At 39.2% G+C, this 25,554-nt stretch overlaps 1 protein-coding gene across 3 annotated transcripts in view; it reads right to left on the reverse strand.

Annotated features, from left to right (window-relative positions):
- ripor2 (RHO family interacting cell polarization regulator 2) overlaps positions 1–25,554 on the reverse strand; it is a 324,701-nt gene that overhangs the window by 6,151 nt on the left and 292,996 nt on the right. For all 3 annotated transcript variants that reach the window (XM_033975367.2, XM_055225104.1, XM_033975368.2), the window contains 11 exons: positions 16,872–16,992; positions 13,754–13,909; positions 13,300–13,378; positions 13,051–13,074; positions 12,860–12,913; positions 3,206–3,355; positions 2,583–2,646; positions 2,393–2,436; positions 2,190–2,315; positions 1,907–2,055; positions 796–925 (listed from right to left, as the gene is read on the reverse strand). In XM_033975367.2, the coding sequence (XP_033831258.1) occupies positions 796–925; positions 1,907–2,055; positions 2,190–2,315; positions 2,393–2,436; positions 2,583–2,646; positions 3,206–3,355; positions 12,860–12,913; positions 13,051–13,074; positions 13,300–13,378; positions 13,754–13,909; positions 16,872–16,992 (1,097 nt within the window). The remainder of the gene's footprint in view (positions 1–795; positions 926–1,906; positions 2,056–2,189; positions 2,316–2,392; positions 2,437–2,582; positions 2,647–3,205; positions 3,356–12,859; positions 12,914–13,050; positions 13,075–13,299; positions 13,379–13,753; positions 13,910–16,871; positions 16,993–25,554) is intronic.

Genomic DNA, 25,554 nt, shown 5'->3' on the forward strand with positions numbered 1-25,554 from the left:
TGAATAAAAACTAACTTCCCGTACTCATGTATATACCCTGCAGTACCATTTTGGCTTAATTAACGGTGCGCTAAGTAACTTTTCTAGTGGCGAGTTCACCATCTGTTTGTCTACATGGGGGTAATAATACTTTGCCTGAAAGTTTCTACAGTAAAGCATTAAACAAATCTATCTCCATGAAAACAAGCAAGACAGGAAGTTACAAAATGCAGCTGTAAGAACAAGTTACAACATTTTATTTCAACTCAACACACCGCAGAAGAACTTATGCACAGTGACAGCAAATGAACACTGTGATATGTTCAATGTATGCACACAAAAGTCACCACCAGAGAAAACACAAGCAGAGACTGAACAGAACAGCACACCCCACACTCACATAGACCTCCAGACTGGATTTGGGCCGTGGCCGAAGTGAGGCCAGGTCCCCAAAAGAGCGACTGCGCCTTAGCTTCTCTAGCAGCGTGTCCCGGAGCATGTGCAGGAATGAGAGGTGCTGCCGCTCCACGGGATAGGGCCGCCACTTCTTTACACAAACGCAAATGGGGCCAAGGCAGGGGGTATTCGACGGATGATGGGTTAATGTGTTAAGTGGGATATAGTGTGGGTAAAGGGGGGTTTGATATGGACAGATAAAAAGAAGATTGACATAATAGGAAAACGAATATGGGTTAGTTTTTAGGATAGAAGCAACTAGAGCCATAACGCACCAACACAAAAATGCTTAATTAAGGGATTATCCAAAAACATTAACACATAACACGTAATATAAATAATGGCACAGGATGTACTCACAAAGAAGGAGGTGTCCTGAAAGGTGGGGGTCTCTGGTGTACCCTGGCTGTAGACAGACACTCGTCTTTGGATGGCTGCGGCTTTGCTCACATTGGAAGATGAGAGGGTCAGGTCCTCTACATCGAAGGGGCTGGTGAGAAAACATGATATGTCAAAGTTATTACATGGACACAGCTAAAAGTATATACATTTTCATACATAGCATTTATTGGTGAATTATCCTGTATTTTTCATGTACTCTGCGAGTAAAACAAGTACTACAGGCAACTGCTGTAGGTTTTTTAAAGGACACATATTACACTATTTCCAGGTCTGTCATAATGTTGTTTCCTCGTCAAAAACATCCTGGAATTGTGTTTTGTTTCATTCACACATGTTTAACACACAAACTCTGAGTATACAGGTTGAGTTCTTGCAAACAATAAACACTCTGTTCCACCTTGTGATGTCAGGAAGCTCTCCACTGTGTTTTCAAACTCCATAGAGCTTCATTACAATCACTTGGATGATTTTAGCCCTGGAATTTCCAATCTCTACTAAACTAAAGGTAAAAGGTAGCTGTTAACTTGAAAACTACCGCTCCATGACATAACAAGATGGAACAAAGCACTTGGAGCTTTGGAGATGTAGACAGAATAATAATAAAGGGTTATTCAAACATTTGTGAGTAAAACAAGACACTCCAGTGATGTGTTATAACATGGCTTAAAGCCAGTCAGTTTTGCATAACATAGGACCTTTAAATACATTTTTAATTAAACAAAGGTTGAAATATGGTGACCTTTTAGAAACAGAATATTTACAAACATTTTGCCATTTTGATTCAAGAATAATTTAATAATACCTTTGTTATAAATCTTTTCACATGTATTTTTAGAGACTTTACAGTCCAGAAAGCAATTATATTTATCAAAATACAATTGCAATTATTTTAATATTGATTCGTCACGACTGTGTCGATTAATCGTTGCAGCCGTAGGCTTTACTAAATGTTAATTTATACATTTGTCCACCAGATGGCAGTATTAATCACATAATTGCAATCTTCCAGTTCACACACTGCTGAATCATTAGTGTCACATTAGACTTAAACATATTGTTGTACACTTACTACCACGTGACCTCCAGGTTGAGTTTGATGGTGCCCAGGTCGTTGACGTCCACTGCCACCACTTGAGGCATCGCTGTGAACAGCTCCTTAGTTTCACAGATCACGCTGCCCACCAACATGTGAGTGGCCAGGCCCTTCAGCTCTGTCACCTGATGACCAAATACACAACTTTTATTCAGTGCTTTAGGTTTTTTCTTCTGCACGAGATGCAGTCAGATGATTGCATGAAAACAAGGTCAATAAAATAAGAATCTAGTTCACAAACATCCTATTTTCACTGTACCTTTATATTGATGAGGTCAGTTATCAGAGGCATAAACACCATCTCATCTCCATCCCAGCTTTGCCTAGAGTTCACTTCAATTCTTCCCTTTAACTTCCACCGCTGTCGTCCATATCTCATGAAAATCTGAATTTAAATGCATTTGTTTAGGTGTTGTTATAGTGAAAACACATTATAGCTTAAGTGTTATTTTGAAAGCTAACCTCATACTGGTCTCCTGGACAAAGCCTTGCAAATCCAGCCAAACCTAAAACACACCAAGCAAAACGTATCTCACTGATCTGTGTACATGCTTTGTGGCGTTTTCTTTGTTTTATCATCATTATTTTTGTTATAAATTAAAACATATAGATCCAGATGTTGACAGTTTTACTGGGTTGTTTTGCATCTTACCTTTCATTCTGATATGAAACTCCCCAAGCAGGTTTTCCAGCTCAGTCTCGAAGGTGCTCATGTTCTATAAGAGACACAGATCAAACCAGCGTTCACAAAAACATCAACAACCATAATCAAGTTATCTGCAGATCCTTCACAAAGCCGCTCTGATCTCAGTGCGAGTCGCAGCTAAAGACAGGTGTGTAATTAAGATGTATTGTAAGCCACTTGGACAACTGGTACGTTCAAAATAACATACCGTTAAAGTGTGGAAAGCTTAGGCAAGAAGCATGCACAGGGACTGAAGGCAGGGTTTACTGAGCTTATCACATGAGAGAAACTGGATGACATATTTACTGCAAATGCATGATAAAAAAACATGTGATTCTCTAAATTCAGAAATCAGAATAACCAAATTATCACGATTGGAGGAAGTATCAACCTTAAATTAAAACCTATAACTAAGTACTCTGTGGTATATTTTTAACAAACCTGATACAGGTTTGCAGAACTTGAAGTCTGTCATTCAGTAATGCAAGAAATCTGATTTTGGCCTTAAGTTTGAGGTTGGTCTGTGTATTTTATGTTGGCCCATGTATTTTATGTAGCTAAACTCATAGTTTTGCTAACTGCGGTTGTACCTCTGTGTACTCCTTGTAGCGGCGGTTGACCTCTGCAATGCTCTCCTTTGTGGCTTTAGTGGATGGAGACGAGGAGAACGCCTGTTTCATTCGAATGGCACCATCCCGCAATCGACTCTGGATGCAAAATGCCTCGTACAGCTCATCCACCTGAACAAAAAACATGTCCTCTCCTTTAAAGTACGTATGAATGGCTACAAGGCACACTCATAGTAAACACACAAAGTTTAAAATAGCATTTTTCGGTTAAAACATCCTGCGGCACGTAGTTTCCTAAAACTGTCATTATTCTAGTTTGTTCACACACATTCTGAACACAGCTTCAGGCCTGTGAGGCATCACGCATCATCATCAAGACATGTTTTTCAACTAGAACAAAAATATCGGATGCATTTAAAGGCAGACCTGGTTTTATAAGACTATTTAGACTGTTACAATTTCTGTTGTGCATGGTATGTAAAAAGCTACTGAATAGATCCACAATAGGTAAGATAGCTCAAGATCAACACTGGTCCTGACAGGTTGCCCCAGTGGCATTGAAGGATGGGTCAAATTCAGAGGACAAATTTCCCTTGGGGGACTATACAATGTACCTTAACCATAACCCAGTAACATTAAAGTTGAATCTAGTTTTAAAATCATAAATGAGACCTACAAGCATCAAAAGCTCTTGTCCAATATATCTTATTTAGAGAAGTTTCAGTTTCTCCGGATCATTATGAAAAGAACATTTTTTCAAGCCACCGTACTGAATATTGTTAGTTCATGCTGGATCGTGTAATGTTAAAGTTGTCCTACATTTTGAATCCATAGAAATATATTGTCTTGCTTTCAACATTAAAATAAAAAAGTACAAAAGTAAAAGTAAAAATACTGTGTATATAAAAGCGATAAGATCTAAGACACAGATGGTTTGTATCTTGACAGTAGCCTCCAGTGGTTCGTGCCTGCAGTGTCCTGTGTACGACCCCAGTGGGACACTCCCAAAGGGGCGGAAAACACACTTCGAGTTCAGAGTCATCACTTTTACCAGCAACATGAACCCAGCACCAACCCACTGGGACAGGCACACTCCATCAATATCAGACACTCTGGATATTGCACCATTAAAACAAATTACTGTTAATGGACTACAGGAAAGAAGTCATAAAACAAAATCGTTTCTGGATTCAGAATCTGTGCAAAATCAGCAAGTTTTTGATTTCAGTTATGTTAGGAAGTTATGTGGTCATCCCTCAACGCAAACTGGAAAATGATCTAGTTCAAGACACCAATCCTTACGTCTCACACTGGTAATGCAACTAGTTATTTGTTCTTTTAGACTTTGTCCAGTGTCAATTTCATTAACAGTAAATATGCAAACATACCACTTCAACATATCACATCATCACTTCAGCAAATTACCAATATTATGTTAGAAGTTTATTTAAATCAGAATCACAAGAAAAGTTTTTCCATCGGTGGAATAAATTCTAGACTGGATGAAATATGACAAAATTGGCAGAGAGGCTGTGCAGCACACCTCTGCAGCCTCGTGTTGGGAGCGATCGCAGGCTCTGAAATATTGATGTAGTCTTCTTTATGGTGCTCATTAGAGACAGCAAAGAAATGGGCCGGTCTGCCTCCTGCCAGTAACAGCTCCTCTGACTGTTTGTGCACGTTTATGACTGGAAACGCAGATGACAGCATGAAACTCAAAGTGGGATAACGACGTCTACAATGTTTCTAATAGAGACAATGAAGAAAAACTATGCTATTGTGATTTGCATGGACTGTGAGATTTATCTTTTATTTTTTATTAGTGCAAATTACAGCTTGGATACATTATTAGGATACCCAATTTATTGATACTTTGATTGATAGCACAATAGAAGGTGCAGACAGTATCAGTTCAGAATATGATCTAGAGAACTAAATGTAGTGTAATACCAAAATTTTAAACTCTATTTTAATGTTACCCTGTGGGTCTGCTAGTTCTGACCATAAAACCCACTATCAGTGCTTGTTGAAACAGCTGCAGTACATCCAGAACACTGCTGCTTGGGTCCTGAAAAGAACCAGGAAGTCCTGCGCTCAGGTCTCTGGCTTCCTGTAGCTCAGAAAATAGACTTTAAAACAGCTCTGCTTGTTAACAAGTCTCTCCATGGCCTAGCACCAAATTACATCTCCTGCATGTTAGTGCCACATGAACCATCTCACACTCTGAGGACTTCAGGGACCGGCCTCCTGCTGGTGCCAGAGTCAGTACTAAACATGGGGAATCAGTGTTTTAGTTTTATGCAACTAAAATCTGGAACAGTCTCACTGAAGATGTGATACAAGCCTCTACTTTGACAATGTTTAAATCCAGGCTCAAAACAGTTTAGCTGTGCATTTGACAGAAAGGTTTTTATTCTGCACTTTTTCCCCATTAATGTTAATTTTATGATGATTACTTACTTATGATGATTACTTATGTTTTGATTTGTAGTATTAATAACTTTCTTAATATGTAAAGCACTTTGAATTACCTCGTGTATGAATTGTGCTGTACAAATAAACTTGCTTTGCCTTGGCTTGAAATGAGTATCTAATTTTCATACAAGTTTTAGTATTGATAGGATAGTATACATACCCAGATACTATATTATAGTATCATTTTTGGGGGGAATAACACCAAACCATATTGAAATTTTCATTGTGAGTTTTAGCGGCAAACTAAAGGATACTATATAAACTTATTAGACCACCTGATGTACACTATATAGACTAGACATAACATGGAATCTGTCTGACAAATAAATAGTAAAATTTATACCTTAGCCTGGCACAAAAACATACAAAAAAGACACCCACCCAGTCCCACCAAGTGCACCACAGCCCACCCCAACCCAATCCCCAGCTGGGACCGTCCCGTCTGCCTGTGGTCTGTGGTAGGGCAGCAGCAGCAGAGCCCAGCCAGTTATAAAAACCTTCCAACCACAACTGAAACTGTGCTTCCTCACTGCATATCCAAATGGGTTTATTTACAACAAAACAAGGGACAAAACAACATGTCAGTCTGTTCCCGAGGTCACAAATCAGTAGATGACTTATTCTTTCCTTTTGACTTTTCCTTCAAAAGAGTGACCACATTAAACCATCTGCTCCCATGAATGCAGCAATTTGCATAATAATTTATCCAGACTGAAACCAGGATATTAAAACAGTAGATGAAGAGGTATTCTCAATCATCATTGGGCCTTCGCAAACCAATGAACGCTCAGAATCCTAACCAACCAATCAGCAGCAATCACACAATTTCCCACTAATTAAACTCATTTAATCCCAATTAAAAATATCCTCCTGGTGCCGTTGAGGAAATGCCTTTTTGAAGGTCAGCCAAGCTTGAAGAAGACGTCCATCAGTATTCTGCAGCACCTCTGCACTGCCCCCGAGACAAAGAAGAAAAGATATAACATAAAAGGTAATGGCCATTGAAAGCACGCATGAATCTACTGAGAAACTCTCCTCTCTGCTCTGCACTGCTACAGCTATAAACTATATCACAACCTTACCTTACCTTCGTCAGACCAATAATCCATATCATAGTCATCATTCACTCTCGTTTTTGACATTGCATGGATCATTTCAAGGCAGTAGATTTACACTAAACTCATAAAAACCATCTGCGCCTTGGTAACGACCTGTCTCCAGATGTGACAAAACCACACATGTACTCCCAGTTAAGACCTGTTTTAATTACAACACAGTGGGGAACCCACCAATGTCTGATTATAGAAGAAAAGTGATTTATAATCTGAATACAATAGGAATCACATGGCAAAAACTATAATGTCAAATAAACAAAAGGTGTATTTTTCACTTTTGCTTTGCCTGGAATGAATCGTGGTATGGCATTAAAATCTCCATGGAGACAAGCCAAGTTACATGTTACATCTGTGGAGAGCAGGTGGTATAACCTACACCAGAAAAGTTACAGCACACCTCTGATACTGGCTGTCTAAAACCGTTTTATTCACTTCAATTTTATTTATATAGTACATTCAAAAACATCTTCAGCTGACCAAAGTGCTTCACATAAAAGACCAACAAAAATCAGATATACATATGGTACGAAACATAGGCAAAAAACAAAACAGCAATACATCCTGTCTAGCTAGTATTAAATGCCAGGGAGAAGAGGTGTTTTTTACTTTTCTTACTGCGAGAATAGCAAACTTCACAGCTGGACAATAAGTATTGTGCATGTATTGATTTGCGTAGTATTGAGCTGACTATAGCTTCATATCGACTATATCTGCTGTCCATCTAAGTGTATGAGTTTTTAAACATTATTATGGGAATCCTCTTAAGATATGGCCATTATCCCAACTCATAGTGGGACTGGAGTGCGCACATGTACACAGACTTGGTGCCGGGGGGGTGAGTGATTATAAGCAGATTAAACCAGGCGGGCCACATCAAACAGCATCCAGCACGCACACACACACACACACTTCTCTAGGGAGCTGTGGGCGTGTGTGTATGTTGGTGGTAAGATTAGCATTCAAGGGAGTCGTGGAAAGCAGTACGGCCTATATTAATCACATGCCAAGTGCTTAGTCTGGTCTGGATTTGGCAGGTTTAAAATGCACTTCCTTCTTTTGTTGTTTTAAAGTGAAAGTGACGAGTCAATTGGGTCGGGTTCTGTCAGAGTTTGGCGTTTGAGATAAATTGGGTTTTCGTATAACAAGAATTAAGCTACTCTGCAAAAACAAAAACTTTCTCTACAGCAACTAAATCTTTGTCAAAGATGTTCAGCTCCCATCCAGAAGCCATTTTCAACTTGTCCACATGACCTTCTCTACACCGAACCAAGACGGGGGATGAGAGAGGGAGGGATTACATTGTCTTTTTGTAGTGAACAGAAAGAAATGGTAACTCATAACTGTTTTTGACTCCATCTCTTCTGTTTTTTACTTAAAATATGTTTGTTGTTCTTAAATTTTACTTGACAATATCTTCTTTTATAAACTGATCAGGCAACATAATGTGCACTGGACTGAGCGTTAGTCCTGAGGTTTATTTTCTCCTTTGTGATCAGGGGTCCAAGGACAGGGGTAGGGGTGATGGCTTGGAAAATCTGTAAAGCCGTTTAAAGCAAAAGCCAATGCTGTGTAATTATAATCAGCAGTAGCTTAGGAAGAGGAAGTGCCAGTGACCCACAAATTGGCAGTTCAAAAAACATTTCTTCCCCTTCTTATTACTATTGTCTCATTGGGCAACCACATCCAGAGTGTGACTTGGAGTAAGTGCATGACTGTAATATACAAACCATTTAGTTTAATGGATAATCATAATTATTCATAAACATTTATACGGAAATATGAGTCAGTTCAATTCAATCCATAACCCATAAAAGGGTAAACCTAATTGTAATGTGCTTAAGGGGCTTTTACAGTCACATAAACGTCATCATTCAAAAAGTTGAATTTCATAATGCTGGAAAGAGATTTTGAGACCGTGTACTAGACTGAATTAAAGAACCTTAGGGATTTCATTGTTGTTTGGTTGTGATGTTTCTTCTCACAATAATCTCAACACCAAAATTGATATTGTGACATCGCTACAATCTGATTTATGAATTATGAATGACATGCTTGTCTTCACTGTCTCCTATTGACTGAGTTGGTTCAATGTAAGCAGACAATTTGTTTGGATACATGAGGATAAACACCCATTTAACACTAATCCTCAGCTGATGTCTTCCCCTACACTGGTTTCTGTCCATATTATGATCTACGTTTACATCCCATCCCATATATGACCTGACTGTGTCCTGCTGTGCCACCTGCCTCCTTCATATTTCGGTGTGTGCCAATTACAGCTAGGACAGCTGCGCCCAACGTCCCAAACAAAGACCTGGGGGCAGTGAGTCAGGGAGGGATAAAAATGTGCTGATGGAGGAGTGTAAAGTCATGGCTCACGGCAGCTGTCCTCCACCGAGACACGCCTAAACACGAATACATTCATAAGAACCGAGCACAGCTGATCAGACTGTGAGCCATTTAATGTTATGGGGATCTGTCATGCCTAAGAGGAGCTTACTAAAGTAATAAAAAAAGTTGAATGAAGTATTTAAAAATATCTTTGAAACTACATGCAGACCTGAAGTTCAAAAATAAGGATTAAAAACATAATTATGGTCGAGACCTCCACCCAAGGCACTCAGTGATTGATAGAAACAAAACAGATCTTGACTAAATTATTTTGTAGTTTGGGGGTAAGTTCTTGATCTATTAAGCTATAAAGGGAAGTATTCTAAAAGCAATAATTTGGGTCATTGCTCAACCCGTTATTCAACCACAATCTACACATTTTACTTCCTTATTCATACTCTACTGTTTGTCGTAAGGGAGCAGCTTTTTTCATGCCTGTTTCTGGACTGTCAGCACCTTTACATTTTTCATTTAATAAGCAGTACCTGTCATCATGCACTACCTGCACTTTTTAATCGGACACAAATTTCCTGCATATTTTCTCAGCCATTACGAACACCTAGATATCTCCTAAATTCTGAGAAATATCTGACATACATAATGGCTAATTGTGAATTATTATTCTCAAAGTACTTCCTGTTTTCAGTTGAACACTTCCTACACCATTTAAAATTATACTAAATAATTGCATTACAGGGAGAACTACACAATTTTTATTACTGTTTCTTCCGTCAGTCTGCCCTCAGGGCAGTTGTGGCTATGATAGTAGCTTACCATCACCAAGTGTGGAAATGAATGAATAATGACCATAGTGTAGCGCTTTGAGAGGCTTTGACAAGCCTGTAAAGCGCATTACAAGTGTAAGCCATTATTATTATTGTTGTCCCAGGCCCTCTTCTTAGTAATTTACATTAGAGAGGCCCATGTGAAGCATCTTGCCTTGGGCCTCCAAATTTCTGTCGATGGGCCTGGTCTATAGTACTGTAGGTAGGAACCACAGACTGTATAAAGAAGTGGACCCTTAGCGTTTAACTCCAATCAAATGAAGCTCATCGAGGCTAGCAGTTATGGGGTATATTTGGAGCAGAGTTCCATATTTGGAATTCTGTCCGCGAGTATCATAGCAACCAAAAATCCAATCCAGAAAGAGGCTGTTGAAGGTAAAGCCTGTTGCCGTCCACACCACTGGTTTGGCAAGAAGCGGGCTTAGCAACACTGTCAATCAAACCAGTTTCTAAGAAGAAGAAGCCTGATTTGTCTGTTATTACTGTTTCACATCTTGATTTATGGACACGCGCAAAATAAAAGTACCAGGATCATGAAGAGAAGGTTAATAAGAACATTTTAAAACCAAAATGTTGAGTTGGAATGCAGCAGTTATGAAGCGAGGGTTTGTGTGAATTGGAGCCAGAATTGATGGAGCCGGAAGCGTGTCTATGCTCACTTCCTATTTGGAAAGCGGTCATGTCCATTTACATATATATAGTCTATGGTAGAAACAAAAATGTGTTCAACCCTGCACTCTGCAATAGCTTCTTTTAAGCATTTCATTCAGTCAGTCCACATTGCATTGATCTCATTCGAAAGCTATCTGCTGACACTTGGACATTTTGGGTTGAGCAAAGGGGCATAAAAGCCTGAGCTAATCACATTTGAATGACTCTAGATCGCCCTGGATTTGCAACGGGTTTAAGCCGCTCATCAGATTTAAAAAAGAATCCAAAGTTTTGAGTAAAAAACAGCTTTGGAAACATTTGGTGCCTGTATATTTAGAATCAAAAAGCATGCTGTGCTCAAATTAGCTTACTTTAAAGTCAAGCTTCAGTCCTGCAGCTCTTTTACCTGCCCTGCCCGAACAACCCAACAAGCTTTCATCATTTCAAGTTTGAATCTACTTTTTTGAAGAAAGAACAAAAAAACAGAAGTATGCAGCCCCAAATAGCAGCTGTTTTAACTACGATCTGTGACAACATTGCAAGACACAGCAAGCCTCCAATCTGTGTGTTTTCGTGTAATAATAGACTGAAAGTGGAACATGCTTGGAGGTGGCAGTACTGTGCAAGAGATGGGTTAAAAGAACCACTAAACAAATGGTGTTTTTACGTGTAAAAGTGACAAAAGTCAAGATCACCTTTTATGTGATATGATTAGACTCTTTACAAGTAATGAGGAATCTATTTAAAGCAGACCTATTCAACAAAATCAACTTTTCAGAGATTTTAACCATGTTATAGTCGTTTTTCCTTATCATTTACTCTGCTCAAACATGTACAACTCACTCCAAATACAACTTTGAGAATCTTTAATCGCAATATTAACAATCAACCCTCATTTTCATCGCCACCAGCATAAACCCACTTCCCTGTACTTACTTTGTTCTACAATTTTATTTTGTTAACCAGTGATATGCATAGGACTTGGTAGCGTTGCGTAGTCATTTTGGTACAAATGAAAAAAAAATCTGCTCGCTACTCACTACCATGATCTGCAGATATCCATAGGAGATGCCAACAACTTTGTCGTTTTCTGTTGTGATGATATTTACAGTGACGTCAGACTTATTTCTTTTATTAAGTTGTTTTAGATAAATATTGCGATTTAAAGTGTGCAAATCATAACACAATGATCCACCGGTGTCATAGATTATAACTATAGCAGACAGAAGCACATTATGTCTTCTTTAACCAATATATTCACAATTGCAAATAAAAGTCAGTTCCTTGGCAGTTGGCCCATACTCTCCCAAGCCAGGTTATCGGAATAGTAAAATTTCGTTAACAAAAAGGCTTGTTACTAGTTCTAATATAGAATATAATATAGATAAAACCCATTCTAACACTATTTAGGAAAAGTCCAATGTGTCCTATTTATACTTTTTCGGTATCAATACTTGTTCCAAAGTGTCAGTGCTAGTTTTAGTATTGGTTAATATCTAGGTATATTTGTTTTTTTGACAACGCAAACTCCAGGCGCTTTTAATTTTACAGTTTATTTTGACATCTTGCTTACGTCTGTACCTCTCAACACACATTAATTTCTATGTTCATAGCCTTGACAGCACATTTCCTTGGCAATTTTCTGTCTGACTCACCTCAGACCTATTCTAGTCCTCTAACCACATCTTTAAGTGCCACTCCAATTGCTTCTCCTTTGCGTCCCACATTCACTCTGCCTTTGACAAGCTGTACCTCTGCGCTGTTGTCGTCATGTGTTTGTTTTGCCATTGTCTTGCTCTTGGCCCGAACATAAAGGGTTAACAGCGCCCCATACATGAAGCCCCTTACACTTCAAAAGCACTGTCTTGGGGTTACTATGGTTACCTCTGGGGCGTGTGTCCTGATGGCCCGCTGTCACCGTCCCATTTGACGCACAGCGAGGGAGGCCATTACAACCTCCACAAAAGGAAGACGGGAGAAAAATGACCTACGAAGACGCTTTTGTTCATGACTGCTGAACAGTGCGAGGAACACGGCAGAGGAAATTGGGAAATGTGATCCCAACTTCTTAAATCTGGGGCTCTGAGGGCTCTTTGATGTCAGTGCAAAGTTACAGCAAAGAAACTCTGGTGAGGTAAAAGTGACCAACTAAAGTTCAGTTTTAGATATTTGCCTTTTCAGAATGATTTTAAACTTATTAAATCATGCATATTTAATCATTATTTGAATGCTCTGTTGGTAGATTCGGGGGTGCTTACCTTACTCATGTGAAACTCCAGTCGTCTCATGTACCGCTCTATGCTTTTGATTTGCTGCAAAAGACAGAAAGATGCATTTGAGCTGAGGTCCCATATGTGTTTTTGCCATCTCAACACTGCTCACACAAAATGCATTTATATTAAATTTGTCCAAATTGTCAGACATGAGACAACATTCTCCATCACCTCACCTTGTCGAGATCGTACAGTACTCCCTGGAGGGAACAGACAGGAGAGGACAGTTAGACTAGGGACACAGCTGTGGTTTGTATTATGTAAAACAGACTGAAAAAAAAACAACTCTAGCTTGATAAATTGTCAAACACACTGCCTCCAGAATAATAATGAGAATGCGATGTTATTCAGAAGTGCGTGAGTGAATACAAGATACATTCGACGAATTTGTAAAACTATTGTGTGTGAAGGTTTGAGTGACTCACCAGACGAGAATTTCTCTTCATGTCCTTCATCAGCAACATGAGCTTGTCCAGTTCTGTTTGATGGACTTCTAGGTATTCACTACAGAGACAAGAACAGTATAGTTTTACTGCCAGCTTTATCACAACCTCCAAACGCAAGCAACACTTAGTCAACACTATGCACACCCATGAGGTATATACTAATATAATAAAGGAATATAGTCAATCTAAGACGCTTTCAGTCAGAACAAAAGGTTTTTAGCTGTTTTGCGTCACAAAAATGGAATACACTCCAAGGAAAAGCAACATTATTTAAATTCTCATAATACCTAAAGTTGACAAATTATGCAAAATCAACTTTCATAACATTATAATCACATTACAACAATTACTCAAAAGTATGCCCATGTTCAGTTTTTAAAAAGTTCAAAAAGCCTTTCAATGCATCAGCCTGTGTTTTATTGGCTTTACTCACTCCAGGCCTTGTCGCAAAGCAGTGTAAACCTCCTCCAGTCTTTTGGGCTGTGGCTCCCGGGACCCACTGCCTCCTTTGTGTCCAGACAGGTGAGGCTTTTTGGGCTTAGACTGGGGCTTCTTCTGCACAGCTGAATTTCCCATGAACGAGTTACACCTACAAAACACACAATACATAAATGAACATAAAAACACATAGAAATCGTTACAGTCACAGGCATAAACTTGATGCTAATGGTCACACCAAAGATTTTACACGTCCTTGGACTAACCTCTGCAACAACTCCCATCATGCGGGACCACTTTAGCCTACATGTTATTCAAATGCCTTTCGCTAAAGCACATCTGAATGCTGGTCACACTTACAAGAGCTGATTAATCAATGTCAGCCTGTGTTAAATCCCAGGTATGTACACACGGCAAAGTGAGCAAACATGCAAACCTGATCTGGTCAACCTCATCCATCCTACTAGCGACCTGTGCCGGCTGCAATCTATCTTGAGTTGAAAGTGAGAAAGCAGAACATAGACAAAAAAACACTGAGCCAATCACAGGTTCAGGTGATCAATGTCATTGGAGCATTCTGCATTCTTTCAGATTGCCCTGGAGCAAATGGAGCATCTATAACCCATTTATGAGGCAGGTCTGACTGGAAGAGGCAACATAATTGACACAAAAAACACAACCCATTCTCTTAGTTAAACATGATGCAAGATGGTTCAGGATCTTCTGGTGAGTAACAAACGCTTTAGTTAAACATAAAACTGTGTGGACGTGAATTCACCCAGAGAGATCAAAGCCATTGCCAAGTAACTAGGGCTGCATAATATATCACAATCAAATCTAAATTTGAGTTGGCACAGTTATCAAACCACAAAGGGTGCAGTTACTTAGATAAAATCCATTTTGTTATAGGAAAAATCTTCTTTACTTCACATTACTTCACGGAGATTACAATGTGCACTCTGAAAAGAATTCTATCTTTTAAATTGTGATGGCCTTTTTTTCCAAAATTGTGCAGCCCTATAAATAACGCACTCCCAATTTCTGTAACACACTGAATAATGAGCTTTAAATTTCCACATTAAAACTGCCCCTCATTATGGGGAACACATCTATATTTGAGGCCATTTCAGACAGAGCAGAAGAATGACATTGGCACAGAATGAATTAATGTTTTTAAGAAGACTCCCACACAATGTCTCACTCTTGGTTCACTTCTATTAGTACCATGCTTCGGTTACTCTGACCTTCCTCAGGTATGAGAACAGCCCCTTCCGCTCCCCTTATATAAGTTAAGGAACTGCCCCCTTAAGAGTAATCAACCAGCTTTCAGCCGTGTGCCTCTCCTCCAACGCACCTGTCGCCCAGTCAGGTGTGGAGAGTCTACATAGAAATGAGTACAGAAATAAAACAATCCTCAAATCATATGAGGGACGCAGCTCGACAAGTTGGATCGTGCTGCGCCTCGCCTCATGTCAGCGAACACGACTTAGCCTAAGCTGCCACAAATGTAGGGCACAACTCAATGAGAGCGTAGCCCTGAGGGTCATGTGATCCATGCAGACACACATGCATACAGACTGGGCTTTAATTGTAAGTCTGCTTCCTCATACAAACCAAAAGCACAAAAACTGGAGCACTGTATAGATGATCTGATAGTATAAAAACATCCAATGAAAGTTAAGTTTTATTAAGAAACACATGAGAGAAGAAAAGATTCCAGGGAAACCGCAGAACAGAATTTGATAATAAAATGATGCATCCTGTTTTGAAATTACTTTATTAGCACTACTTTTCTAAATCAGGATTTGCACCACTTGGCATCTTGTCAAATAAGAAAGTGTATCCAGTAGTTTCAGTTTTTAAAAAAAAATGGTTTGCTACTTAAACTGGGCACAATAAAGACAGTGACATATTGTGCAGTACTGTATATTTTCAAGACTAAAGTCTACCATTGTTGGTCAGTCCTCAAAAGCCTCTGGCTCTCCTCCTTTATTATCAGAATAGTGACTTCCGTTATCCGCTGACGGTCGCCCACTCGCCCGGCTCATTCCAACCAATTACCCCATTCTCCGCCTGAGCCATGAGGAGAGTGGCTTCAAAAAAGTTTTGAGCCTGTCACAGAGATGACACTCAGGCACTGACAAAGAGTGATTATCGAGATGGATATTTCAGCTTTGTCTTCAGATGCTGCAGTGAGCAGTTTGTGATGAGTCAGAACAGGAAATCCCTTATCTGTCGTGAGGTTGTTTCAATCGCAACCATCTTTCCTTCAACCTGAAAGAGTCAGTGTAAACTGCTGAGTCGTAGCTGCACTTATCTGTGCCATTTACGGCACTAGTATAGCTTATCCTCCTAGTTATAAATTATTTTGATTAAGTTAATAGTGGCCTAATAGGTCCTACATTACGCAAAATTGACTCGTGTAAGCTTTAAGCCTTGTTAAGACTGTTGTCACCTCAAAACATACCTGGAGTTTTGTGTTTTGTTTCATTCACACATGTTTAAATAAAGCTGCATTATTAGTTTATGAGCATCTCTCAAGCTCAAAATGCTCTGTTCCACCTTGCGATGTCATGAAGCTATAGTTTAAGTTAATGGCTACCTTTAACCTTTAGTTTAGAAGAGATTGGTAATTCCAGGTCTGAAATGATCCAAATGATTCTAGTGAAGGTGTATGGAGTTTAAAAACACAGTGGAGCACATGTATGTTCCACCTTGTGATGTCATGCAGTAATGTTTTCTGTTTGAGGGAAGAACACAGCAGAGTTTGTTTGTTAAACATGTGTACATGAAACAAAACAACTCCGGGACACAACACAGCTCATATTCACTTTTTCTACTGCGTTTAAGCGGTAAATAAAGTCATCTGCTTTTTCTGAAAATTAATACTTCACTGTGATTGGTTAAATCAAGCTGTCACTCACTCAAAGCTTTACAGGCACTGACGAATAGGAGGAGTGGGTGTGAAAAAGTGTCTGTGCTTGAGCAGAGAGAGCTTCCTTTATACTTAGTGTTTTTCTTTACATGAATGAAATAGAGTCTGCTTCTGAGCCATATATTTTCAAGCACCCACTAAAGCCTTTTAAGGATTTTCACATGTTTTGAAGCCATACCGTGATCTCCGCTCCTGTAGTGTGCTGAATCCAGCGAACGACTGACTCCGGATGATGCCATTGGGCCCTCCTGGCGAGTGTGTACCCGCTGCCATGATCTCGGGGTTTCGAGATGACACCCCTATGGAACACAGACACATAGAAATGCATTATGAGACATGGTGTTGAGCACATGGACCAGGATTGCATTACAGAAACAGAAACTCCAAAAACAAAACCATGTCAACACAGAAGTTAACAGGAAATACATTGAGCAATAAAAATACAAAGTGGCTTCTGTGGATGATGTTTGACGGGTGCGATGTGGACGAGCCACATTCAGAGCTTGTGCTAACACGCCGTGCCACTCGAGAGCAAACACACTTCAACATCTATCTACAGAGAAGGTGTCACAAAGCAGCTGTCATTTTCATGTGATTCTGCACTGCGCGAATAGTTTCCATATGAACAACAAAACATGCCAAAATATACACAGCAATATGTTCACAACCATATTGTGATATATGACCACAGTGGCAAAGCAATCGCCCACTAATCCTAAGATTTGTGGTTCAATTCCAGCACCGCCCTGTGCATAGAACTGATGTGTCCTTGGGCAAAATTTGAGCAACTTTTAACCAGCTGAAATGCAGGATCAGACTCTGTATTTAAAATGAAAAAGCACATAACTACCATCGTTTATTTTAGCAGCAGCATGACAATATGTTAAACCTTTTGAGCTGAAAATGTATAATTCAACATGAGCCATGATGACATGTGACACAGGGGTAAAGAGCCGGCAGAAAATAGGTTGTAAATGGTCCACGTGTACCTGTCAAATCATAGCTGCAGGGACACAGGAGCCCAGCGGGACATGTTGGCTATTCTGATCACTCAATTACACATCCGGCCGACTATAAAGATAACATCAGTACTAATAGTAGACTAGAACATGTTTTATACTCCACAAAGTCTGCACTCTCTTTCAAGTGATCATGCAATTATGCAATGCAAGTCAAATGTAACTAATGACTGCCAATAAACTCTGCCAAGACAGAGGCCCTTCATCAGTTAAAAACTGCAAAAAAGAGGTATCATGCTGTAACAATTTCTTGGCTAACTTTTTGGTGTTTTGGCATATCAGCAAAACCAAAACCCAAACCAAAATTTACTATAATTGCTGGACTGTATTTCCTATTGTTTTGACAAAGCTTTCAAGTAAGAAATTTGTTATTACCAGACATAGATATTACGTCAAATTAAATTATGTATGTTTCGGTCTTCATAAAAATCATCTTGCAACTGGTGACCATAGAGGGACCAGTTCAACAACTAAATAACAACTTCCTGCAAGGAAAGTGTATTTTATCTTGTTTGTGCAGTGCTTTTTCCACTAATGCATCCATCTTATTCAACATACTAACACACACCTCTGTTGACAGACAAACCAGTGCTATGACTGATTGAACTAGCAACCTGATCGGACGGTCCCGTGGTGCGAGTGAATGACAGGGGGCACATAAAGAGGCGAGACAGGGAGCAGAGAAAGACTAGAGGTTTGTTTTGTGATTGGGAAACAAAGGCCATGGTCATTGATACTGCTTTGGGCTATTAATAGTGTGGCTTTACCACAGGAGACCCTCATGAGTGTGACAGAGTGGATGAATCACACGCATCAATGAGCTGCCTGCACTGGAAAATCATGCAGTGGTTTCATTTATTCTACGGCTCAAATTGTTATTTTTGTGCAAGTGAAGCTTGCACAAAAATAACACCATTTTGTGATCTATGTTGTAATGTTGTTTCGTCATCGAAAACATACCTGGAATTCTGTTTTGTACACACATTTAGCACACAAAATCCTGCACACTTAGGCTGTGTTTTTCTCCAAACTAAAAGCACTCTGGTGTAGGTAGCTGTTAACTAGCCAAGGACCACTTCACATCACAAAGTAGAACAGAGCATTTTGAGCTCTGACAGACTATTAATAAAGGATTACTCAAATATGTGTGAATGAAACAACTCACAACTCCAGATATGAGCTTTAACCCATGTTATAATGTTGTTACCTCATCAAAAACATAAGAATCAATTTTGTGTAATACAGGCCTTTAATAAAACAAGGATGTTTTACAATATTGTTTAGGACTTTCAATACCAGAATGTGTGCTGTATGAGTTTAAGTCTGCCCCATGAGTGCAATACATCACACTATTACTATTAAAATACACCAGTGTGGTAGGAACAGTACAAATATTTTATAAAGGATACATTGTTCACCAAGATGAAGCTAAAACTAGTTAGTGCAGAGGGAATTTTAGTATAGGATTTGTGTGTCCAGACCAGGGGTGTAGCGCAAAATTTTGGGCCCTGGGTACAAATCATCTCAGTGGAGCCTCATTACATGTTGTCTAACGAAAAATGCACATTAGAGACTTTGTGAGGGCCCCTTCCTGCACTGGGACCTCGGTAATCAGTACCATTTACCCCCCCAGTTCAACACCCCTGGTCCAGACTATGGCATTTTCAATAAAAATAAATAAATAAATAAATAATCATCATAAGGGTTGGAACACATATTTACCTTATAACTAGAACAATACCAACAGGTTCCCATATATGGACATGATTGTAAGATAAATAACACATTTGAAAACTAAAAAAATAAAGAGATTTTAAGGATTTGGGTGACAAGGGTGCAGGTACTGGTGGACCCTCAGCATCCTTCCATTACACACATATAGTAGATTAACATGTGCTGGCTATTAATAATGACCAACTGGCTGTTGACTATTTGATGAGTTGAAAAGCACTGCCTGAGCCCAAACCAGAGTGAAGCGTACATGAGGGTGGACAGAAGGTGTAATTTTGGCTTCAGTACCACACGTTTCAGGGCTGCCTCGTGAGAGTCTGAGTCACTGGACTAAAAATGGAGCAGTGGGCGGCAGATGATAGCACATTGTTACCTAATGCCTGCAGGTAATCGCAGAGCAGCATGGACAGACCTGGCTCCCTTACCTGCTGGTTTTTACGAGATTTCGTCAAGATTATTCAAGACTGAGAACGCACAGAAAGCATAACAACATAATATAAAACGAGTATTCTGACTGATGATTCATTCTTTTTTCATGACTTTCCAGAATGCTACTTTATTTTGGCAAAACAAGGCAAGTTTATTTGCAGAGCACAATTCATACACAAAGTAGTTCAAAGTGCTTTACAGAATAAGAAAGTCATTAAAATCACAATATGACAAATCAAAACATAAATAATCATCATAAAATTAACATTAAAAGAGAAGAGTGCAGAATAAAAAAACAGCTTTTGATATTCTTGGGTCTGTTTAATGCACATGTGTCAAACTCAAGGCCCGGGGGCCAAATGCGGCCCGCCACATCATTTTATGTGGCCCACCTCAACGTAAATTAAAATGTATGACTGCCTTAAAATTTCAGTTTATCAGGAGACACGCAGTTACACAGTCATATTTTTACATTTATGCAAATTTGAGTGCAATCATTTTGCTCATGTGGCCCTCAGTGAAATTGAGTTTGACACCCCTGGTTTAATCAAAAGGTCTATAGCCAATCCTAGGTCAGCAAAGTACTTAGAAGGAATAAATTGATCCTATTTTTTCCACAAGTCGGTTTTGTTTGTTTACGTTCACGAAATTTATATTGAAAGAAATTTTTATTTGGCAAATTCAAATCAAATTGAAAAAAACGTGATCAATCAGTATCAGGGGAAAAATATTACCCAAATATATCCCAAACAACCAAACATATCACCTAAACGCAGTCATATACAAAAAGTTCAGGTGCTCCTCCCAAATGTTCCTTTCCCATCAACACCAGCCAACTCCGAATTTAAATCAATGCATGAGACAAACACACACTCCTCCAATCACAATGTGCTTCCCCTGCTTTAGCAAACCTTCCCCTTAGCGTCAGCATACATCTCGTATAAAAAGCTTTTTCAGAGCGGGTACAACAATGCCCACTCGCACTGTGTCCTGGTGCCCTGCCATGCTTCACCCACACTCAATACAGCTGCCACTCAGGGCCCATTCAACACTGTGCTGCTCTGGTGCGCTCATGCTAATAGACTTAAATACCCCAGGAGAGCCAACCTACCGCTGAATATGTGAGCACCACACTGATCAGTATGGTAAGCACCGCCACGGAACGAGACGAGGATGACAAACACGGGAAGGTTAAAGGGGAAGAGAGAAAGAAAGAGCTGGAGAGAGACAGAGAGAGAAGGACATAGAGAAAAGGACAGAGAAACAGAGACAGAGGGAGAGAAAGAGACTGACAGAGAGAAAACAAGAGAGAGAGAGATGGAGACAGAGAGAGACCAAAATGAAGGCAGAGACGGAGAGAGAGACAGAGAGAGAGAGAAGGAAGGAGAGAGACAGAGAGAGACTCAGAGAGAGAAAAACAGAGACAGACAAAGAGAGAGAGACAGAGAAAGAGAGACAGAGACAAAAACAGAAGAAGAGAAAAGTAGAAAGCGAGACAGACAGAGCGAGAGAGACAAAGTGAGAGAGAAAGAGAGAAAGACAAAGATGAAGGCAGAGGTGGAGAAAGAGAAAGAGAGACAGAGAAGACAAAAATGGAGATAGAGAGAGACTCAGAGAGACAGAGACAGTCAAAGAGAGAGAGAGAGAGAGAGAGAGAGAGAGAGAGAGAGAGAGAGAGAGAGAGAGAGAGAGAGAGAGAGAGAGACAAAGATAGAGAAACTGAGAAAAACAGACAAAGGGAGAGACAGAGACAAAAACAGGAGAGAGATGGAACAGAGGAGGGAAAGAGAGAAAGAAATGGAGACAGAGAAAGACTCAGAGAGAGAGACAGAGACAGAGAGAGACAAAGATCGACAAACTGAAAAAACAGAGAGAGAGAGAGACAGAGACAAAAACAGAAGAAGAGAGAGACAGAAGAGACAGAGAAGGAGGAAGAGAGAGTCAGACAGACAGAGAGAGAATGACGAGGGTAGACACAGAGAGAAAAGCACTCCTGATGTAATATCCATTTGTGCTGTTAATGCATTAAGCAAACTACAGTGTGTGCTTAGTGAAGAAGTCCACTTAAGAGAGTGAAGATGAAGGAGAAAAAGAACAAGTGGAAGAAGAGATCTGCTTAAGTAGTTTTAACATTTCAACAGCTCTCAATAATTGGTTAAAAGCCACGTTAAGATGCTATTTGCAAACACCAGCAGTATTGAATTAAAAATACTCAGTCTAAAAAGGTCTACAAGGACCCAGAGGGGACAAACTTCTAACATTTAAGTGGTTTAGAGGTAAAAGCTGCAAACTAAGGCTGGGCAATTGATCAACTTTGCAGGAGACTGTCATACCAAATTGTCAGTTTTATGTTTGGGTCATTTTAATCAAGAGGTTCACAGCCTTCTTCTGCGGTATTTATGGTCACATGGCTTTTGGATCCGGCCAAGACAAAATCATTCTAGGCCTGACCTCACAGTCTCCTTAAAGAGCCCATATTGCTCTATTTTCTGATCTATGTTATAATATCCTCATCAAAAACATACCCGGAGTTGCGTTTTGTTTCATTCACACGTTTTAACACACAAACCCTGCATATTTAGGAGTTCTTCTTGCAAACAGGAAGTGCTCCACTGTGTTTTTATACTCCACACACCTTCACTAGAGTCATTTAGATCATTTCTCTACTGAACAAAAGCACAATTCTGGGTAGGTTGTTAAGGAGGTCACAAAATTCTAACGTGACTTAAAGCTCACAGGAGTATATTTGTGCAGTATAGGACCTTTTATTTTTCAGTTTATGATATCCCTTTCACCTTTTCATCCCGAACAGCAACCAGCAAACAAGCTAATCAAACAAATCAACCCCCCTTCACTATGCACTAACCCCCACATAGAGACTCAGCTCTAAAATGGACCCTTATTTAACAACTAACCATTCATGTCAAGTGCTGTATGTTGACAATAGAAACCTAATTTGTATGGCCTGTATAAATTTGCCTCACCATGGTAACACCAGAGCAAAAAAAAAAAAAAAAAAAAAAAAGAGAACTGAGACACACGCCCTGCTGTTTTAAGACTTTTTACGTGCAGATTCTTTAATTAAAAAAAGATGTTTTTGTTTCCTGATTTAGATTTATGAGAAAGCTTTGATGCACAAAAGAAATAATAGGCCTAAAAACACAGCGGTTAACTTGACAGATAGGATGAGATGAACTGGAGGAGCAGAAATAGACCAAATAAGGGCAAAAATTGTGTCATATGAGTGTCCAAAGATACAACGCAAGAAAGATGGGGCGCTGTCCATGTTACAAATGAGTGCGAATAAATAGGATGAAACAGTGAGTGTGTAGCTGATGTTTTTTTTTGACACACAACACAGAGTTTATGTTATAGAAGCGATTCTCAATGTCCACAAATAACTAACTTGATTTAGATAGGATCGGTTATGCATACAACACAAATACAGCCACGTCCACAAAAGCGCACATTCAAAACGCTGAGTTCAATTCAGTGCATTTGCAAAAAGAAGTTTTTTTGTAATCGAAGTGCTCTTGTCTGTGTAATGGCATTGCACTGAAGCAAAAATGAACAGGTTTTATTTGAGTTATGCAAGGTAAAAATGGAGAAGCAATTTTCGAATGACATAATTACGTTTTTTTATCAAGGTCTCTGAGCCAGGGAAATTCAAATGCTAATTGACATCTTACATAACACCATAAGCTGTAAAGTTTTGTGAAAGAGACGACAAATTACATCTATGTGTTCTATAAAGTAAAAGTTCAAAAGTATTTCATTTTCAAGTGATTTTAAAGGGACCTGTCATGACAATTTCTATATCGACAATGTGTTTTCAGGCTCAGTATTTATCGTGTGTTTCTTTTCTTCACACTAGTGGGGAATGTTTTTCATGTATTATTAGGTGACAACAATGAACTTACATGACGCACTGGGGTTTACTGTGGTTATCCTGGTTTTGTGAAAGTGTTATAAATTCATTTCAATATTATCGTTTATCATGACATTTTCAGAATCAATATATTGTACTTTATCTATTTATACTAGATCTTTTGTAATTACTCACAATAGTAAGGAAAAGTTCTGGTTATAAATGTATAGGAAAGACATTTTATTGTGAAAAATAGAAGAATTCGAGCTTGGTTCTCAACTGATGCCGATGCAGAACAGTTTTATTCTTCATAAATGTTACATAAACTGTTTTTTGACAGAACTTATTGTGAAGTTTATAGTTTCGGTTGTCAGTCACTGAGCAAGTGTTGAATAACTGTCACAGGAGCCCAAAGCTTTGAACTGAGGTGGATTTTTTTAAAAGATATCAATAAATACCATAATGACACTGCCTAAACTTAAAAGTGTCACAAATTTGTTGATTCAAACTCCCCTACAAGTTTCAACACTTAAACCTGAGCACATTGTTATGCTGTGAATGTATGTTTCAAAACTGAGGGCTAGAAGTCATTGGAACAGATGCAAACAAAGCCTCTTTATATGCTCTTGTCACTGGACTGAAAGGTAGAAAATTCCTGAAGTTACAGAAATTTTTGACAAATAACTCGACGGTAGCAAGCGTCAAAAAAGATGAATGGGTTTATGAGTCAGAGTACTTCCGTTCAAGTGACTCAAAGGCTTAAAAACATAACGTCGTACAGTTTGGGAGAAATGGGATGCGCTCCACTGGAATGACTGGAATGTGTTTTTCACTTCAAGCGACTGGACTGCGTCAGGAGAGTTGACCACCGTGTTGACCTTAATAACGAGACTATTCTGACCACTTATGGTAAATGATTCACTAAAAACAACTGAAGTTTTGTCCAGTCAGTGTTTTAAAGGTTTAAATTGCATTAGGATCAGCTGATTCTAATGGAGTCATCTGACACCGTTTATTAATGAACAGACAAGGATGTGTTGGGAAAGAAGGCAGACTGTTAAAGTTATCAATACAAGACTTGGACATTTGTGTGACTGTCATTTAAAGTCGAGGGAGGTCAATGGGTTCAGGAGCAAACACAGACTGTATATATAAATGGACATAGCTAACCTGCATGTACCAAATAGGAAGTGATCATGGGCGTGCTTGCATTGAAAAACCGTTAGCCGTGCTGCAGTGAGCCTTGTCATTTTGGTCTTAAAATGTCCGTATTAACTACATGATCCTGTTTTTTTTTTGTTTTTTTTATTTTGCTTTTGTGTCCGTAAATCAAGATATGAACATCAATAACAGCCAAATCAGGCGCCTTCTTTCCCAGAGGTCGCTCCCCATAACTTTAGCAACAGGTTTGAATGACAGTGTTGCTAAGCTCCCGCTCTCTGCTAAACCAGTAATGTAGGCAGAACGGGGTGTTACCTTCATCAACCTCGCTCTGGATTGGCTCTTTGGTTGCTATGATACTCTCGGTCAGAAATCCAAACATGGAACTTGGCTCCAAATTCGTTCCTATAACAGCAAGTCTCTATGAGCTTCATTTGACTGGAGCTGAACGCTATGGGTGGCGTCACACTCACTTAGTCCATGGTAACAAAAAATGTAAAATATAATCCATTTGTTAACAATCTGTCAGAGTTTTTAATATATCTATAAAGTGTCTGATCATCTTAACAGCCTTTTAAAAGATTACTCCACATGTTTCTGTTCTGCTACATCTGAATCAGCTTATTTAATAGTGATTACGAATAATTAGAATA

This window comes from Periophthalmus magnuspinnatus, chromosome 11 (genome assembly GCF_009829125.3).
Source record: "Periophthalmus magnuspinnatus isolate fPerMag1 chromosome 11, fPerMag1.2.pri, whole genome shotgun sequence".
Lineage (NCBI taxonomy): Eukaryota > Metazoa > Chordata > Actinopteri > Gobiiformes > Gobiidae > Periophthalmus > Periophthalmus magnuspinnatus.